General features: G+C 29.4%; 2 protein-coding genes across 2 annotated transcripts in view; both read right to left on the reverse strand.

The window, feature by feature from the left end:
* Window positions 1–419: 419 nt before the first annotated feature.
* The window catches only part of LOC108722755 (uncharacterized), a 7,238-nt gene continuing 2,564 nt past the window's right edge, over window positions 420–5,093 (reverse strand). The window contains exons 4-7 of the mRNA XM_018448038.1: window positions 4,028–4,186; window positions 3,498–3,736; window positions 2,841–3,136; window positions 420–542 (exon numbers count right to left, since the gene is read on the reverse strand). Coding sequence (XP_018303540.1) covers window positions 486–542; window positions 2,841–3,136; window positions 3,498–3,736; window positions 4,028–4,083 — 648 coding nt within the window. The 5' untranslated portion in view covers window positions 4,084–4,186 and the 3' untranslated portion in view covers window positions 420–485. The remainder of the gene's footprint in view (window positions 543–2,840; window positions 3,137–3,497; window positions 3,737–4,027; window positions 4,187–5,093) is intronic.
* LOC108722754 (uncharacterized) overlaps window positions 4,278–5,093 on the reverse strand; it is an 8,205-nt gene continuing 7,389 nt past the window's right edge. The window contains exon 6 of the mRNA XM_018448037.1: window positions 4,278–4,452. Within this exon, the coding sequence (XP_018303539.1) occupies window positions 4,278–4,452 (175 nt within the window). The remainder of the gene's footprint in view (window positions 4,453–5,093) is intronic.

The raw sequence follows: 5,093 nt of genomic DNA on the forward strand, positions 1-5,093 counted from the left end.
GGTCAGCGGGGTGCTTGCCCCACTCCCCGTGATCGGTGGGTTATACATTCGGCAGCAATAGGCCGGCCGGACGCTCTTATTCGGTTATCTTTAAACGTTAATATCTCCTTAACTATTGTTGACACCGCAAAATGGTACAGGACTTTTCGACTCAGTGTAATCTGTTCTACCCACGCACGAAATATTTTGCGGTCGTTACCAAACACCCTGTATAATCATTAATCATAATAATATAAGGTAAATGTCCCAAACCAGATAACAAAATGTACAGTGATATCATAGTGCGTATGTATAAGCGTGCGAATTATTCGCACGACGTGAATGTATAAAACAACATTTATGAAAATGTAATAAATAAATTCATAATTCCTAAAAAATAATATATAATATCATAAAATGTATTCACTATCATTGGCGATTATAACGTTAAGAAGTTGCGCGGCTACTGTCTGTGCCAAAGATACAAGTTCAAATCCACTTACATATCAAATTTTTAATTGATTACTATCTGTCGACAGGCAATGGCAATCCATCGAAAGTACCTTTAACAAGACAATTAACATGTATGAGCATGCATAAGCTGTATGAGCATGGATAAATAGGCAAAAAAATTAGTTTTCAACAATACAGATAATGTTATGACTATATTATTTTAGCAGGTAACACACACGGAATATATACATTTTTATAAAATCTCAAATATATTTCTCTTTAATAATAAAATAATAACTTTAATAATAAAATATAATTATATAAATATTAACAATAAAATTAATTTTGAAAAACGCAATTGCTTTTATAAAAGTATTAATAATAATTCGCATTCACACACAGAAAGAACGCAGAGAAAGAGAAAAAAAGAAAGAAATACTGAATTCTAATTGTGACGTAAAATGATAGCTTTTCTGTATCCGGGCTGCGATTTAAAACTCCTGTTAATAAATTTTAATGTGTAAAATAGTCGTACACAAGCATATAATTTCAATAAGTAATCATAAGAAAAATGTTGACACGGATGACTGAATGGAACATCTTTGAAAGTGTTAATAAGTTTAAAAACTACATGCTTTTGTATGATCAATTCCTCAATTTTCGAATAAAATAAATCTTCTAATGTTTTAATATACATTACGAAATCATCGTTCGGCATAAATAAGCTTCCAAAAGGATTATTTTTAGTAGAATTGTAAGCCTTAAAAAAGCAATAATATGACGTTTGATTTAAATCTATATATGAGCGTGCATATTGTAGACAAATCTCACACGAATGTTTTTTAATACATTTACGTATTAAATATCCACATGTATATCGAAACACATCTTGTTCATTTACGTCCATCTTACGATAATCATGATCATCCAAAAGTATTTGTTTAATATCATCTGTCTTGGATTCAACATCCATATTATTCTTCTCTCTAAAGTTTGTAATAGCTGCAAATATCTCAGTATTGTCTCGTTCGCAATTTCCAGTTTTAACTGTACAATATTTTATAGAGAAAAGTTTTTTGAATGAATTGGAAAACTGAATGGAAGTAGGATTAAAAGCATTGCCATTCAAACCTCGAATATCAGAGAAAAAGTGTTCCAAACAGTCCTGAGTAAAACGGCGTAATAATAAAAATTCAATTTCTGGAGAAACATTTTGCAAGTATTTCCACATTTTAAGAAGAGAATTTATATTATGTGTCATGCATTTGAAAACTTTAACTTTATTAGAAATGTTTACACCAGATTTATTAAATATCGTTAATTTGGATATATAGTCTTTGATTTTTGAAAGAAATTCTAATTGATATTGCGCACCCCGAAAAGCTTGTTGAAATTGTGATGGATGTTGAACTGAAGAATTAAATAGATCAAAGTAATCTCTCTCTCTCTCTCTCTCTCGTTCGCATTTTGAATAAATTCTGCTGTTCTAAGTGCAATTTCTGCATCTGCAGGTTTAAAATCTCCAGAACCTACCATTTTCCTCAAACTACTACTCACTGTAGAGCTCAAAATTTGCGTTGCCAAATTTACTTTCATTCTTTCAAAATTCGAAAATTTTATATGTTTATCAGAGAGTTTAGGTGCAAGTCGAAATTGTCTAGTTTTATCTTGTTGAAATAAATAATTAACGCACTCCCAAGAAATCGGTTTAGAATCGTACTCAATAATATTGTCATGGAAATTATTTCTAACAGCTTTTATTATATGAGGCGTATCAAAGAAATGAGAAATTACTTCGTTATTAACAACGAAAAATGGATTGTCGTCTGTTACACCTAGATATTGAGCAGTTTGTTTAAAATTCGCTCCCATGTCGGAGACAAGCGCGAGTACTTTAAATCCTGCATTTTGCAGTTTTGCAATTATTTGAGGAATATGATTATTAATTTTCTAGCAGAAAATGAAGAATTAAGCAAGAAGTAAGCTAAAGGTTGTTTCCAATTGGTGCAAATCCTTCGGATCATTAAGGTTGCAACGTTACATGCTGAAAGAAATAATTTGTTATCTCCTAAGTCTTCAAACCCAATGACTTCATCCCTATTAATATTATAATAGAGATTTGCTTTAATTGATGCTTCATCAATGCATAAAATGCAATATTTATCAAGAGATGACAAAGAACACTTCAATTTTTCCTTCAAGAAATCAAAAACAAAATCATGCAAACCTGAAGAAAATTTCAAATGTTCAATCATGCGTTGTAAAGTTCTAACATTAGGAAGGATAAACTTTTGTGCAAAAGAATTATAAGTCTTATTTCCCCCACATAACAAAATATCTAAACAAAACTTTTTAAATGGAAGCGAATATTTTCGTCCTTTAGCTGACTTATATTTATTAAGTCGTACTTGAGTTTTCACAAAATTTGCAACTTGTGGTGATAAAAATTCGTTTGTAACTTCACAATATTCTTCTAAGGAAATTTTCCTCGCACAAATTTTTATATTATTTGTCTGCCGTTGTAATTGTCGTTTTAATTTTCGAACTTCTCGATGTAATGCTATAATTCGGCCTCTCAAAATAGTTTTGCGCGGGGAATGATTGGAAATCATTGACTCTGTTTGAGTGTACTGATGTTGCACATGCAACACTGATTCAACATGGTCCTCTTCATGCACGTTACTTATCAAATTATTGTTATTATCTGTAATATTGAAAAGTACTAAATCAATTAAAAAACTCAAAAAATTAGTTTCATGTTTCATAGTTATTGTATTTATCTCAAGAAAAGAACGAGCAATGAACAAGAAACAAAAGACATAAATTGTGAAAACATAAATTTTACATATAAATTTTAATTTCTAATTCATTGAAACTTTTATTACTATTTAGTTCCATACTGAACTAAAATTATTATCTGATACTGATTGTTCAACCTTGTTTGAAAATCTCGTTTTAAATAGTTGTTTAACACAATTACATTTAATGATGTTACACTCAACTAAAATATAATAATTATATGTGTTCCAAATTTCTGATATTTTTAACAAGTTCAAAATGCCTACCTGATATTAATGTATTTTCTTCAGATTTATCACTCAAATTGGATGTTGCATTATTTTCACTTGATTGATCGTTATCATTTCTTATAGGTTCGGGGATTGCATGTGGTTGAAGTCTGTTTTTCAAATCGTTTAAAAACATTGACGATTTAAAATGATTACCACAAACTTTATAATTTTTGTGCAAATTTTCTGGTGTGTTAATTTTGCTATTATTACATTTTTCCAACCACAATTTTCCTCTGAAATACGTTTTGTATAAAATATTACTGAAAACACTTGATATATAATTTAATTAACAATAAACTTGATAACGAAAAATATTTTTACCTATCTGGATCTTTTGGAAAATAAAAAAAACTGATATTATTTGAACAATTATTCATAGCACAACTATATCCACCACGCTTCATTTTAATGACGATTATATTACTCTTTTCTAATACAAAATAATGATAAATTTATTGTTATTATTAATTTCAAGAAACGAAAGTCAAACGAAGAACATGTCATGTACTGTAAATTGAGGTTACCTGTAATACGTGTACTCTGGACACATCCATATTGTTAAATGTACAAATTCACGCATCGTACTAAAATTTGGTCACGGTCGAATTCACACAGCAAAAATGTATCCTAGGTACATCCTGCAGATGTATGTCGAGGGATTTTCGAACATCCAGAGTACATTCCTAAAAAAACTTAGGAGGTATTTAGGATATATTGAGGATGTTTCTATGTCCGCTTATTCTACGTCCATAGGACATCATCGTTTAGATATCATTAGGATGTTTCTGTATGACCAAATTTCATCTTGTCTTTATCCAGTAGATGTCTTAAAATATCTTTTAGGATGTTTAACATACAAAACAACATAGCACAAATTTTCCACGGATGTCCTAAAGACAACATCCTTCGTCCCAAGGACATTCCCAGGACTTTCCTCGGATTAATTGTGCTATATGGGAAGTTGATGTTGTTTATCGTCATTTTGCCAACAAAATGACATCTTTAACGTTATTTTGACGTTAAAATGATGAACACACGCACACGCACACACACTTCACACACACACACACACATAAAGATTAAGAAAGCAGTAATTATTTTGAAATTATTTTTACTGTATTATATTTTAATATAATATATCACACACACATACAAAACGGACTGTGCTTGTGTAGAATTAAACAATCACTTAAAAATTGTAAAATAATAAATTTCTAATAAAATTCATATAATCATGTTTCAAATCTTTGTAAACAAAAACATTAAAAGTTAAATTTCAAGAAACATCTTATAATAAAGATAATAATATAATTGTTTCATCAATATTATACAGTTTTACTTGTTGAACTTAAAAATCTTATACTTATATAGAAACGCAAAATATAATATATGTATATACAGGGTGTTTCCAAATTAAATGGCAAAACTTCGGGAGCGTGTAGAGGAGTAAAAAACTAAGAAAAAAAGTCCTATAGACATATGCTCCTTTTTGCTTTGTTTCGCAGGAAATCACGAAAAAAGAAAAAAATATATTTAATTTATTATTTTAATTATTTTATTTATAAACTTTTTAATGAAGATTTTGTTCGA

The sequence above is a fragment of the Mycetomoellerius zeteki genome, unplaced genomic scaffold (genome assembly GCF_001594055.1).
Source record: "Mycetomoellerius zeteki isolate Tzet28-1 unplaced genomic scaffold, Tzet1.0 scaffold2179, whole genome shotgun sequence".
NCBI lineage: Eukaryota > Metazoa > Arthropoda > Insecta > Hymenoptera > Formicidae > Mycetomoellerius > Mycetomoellerius zeteki.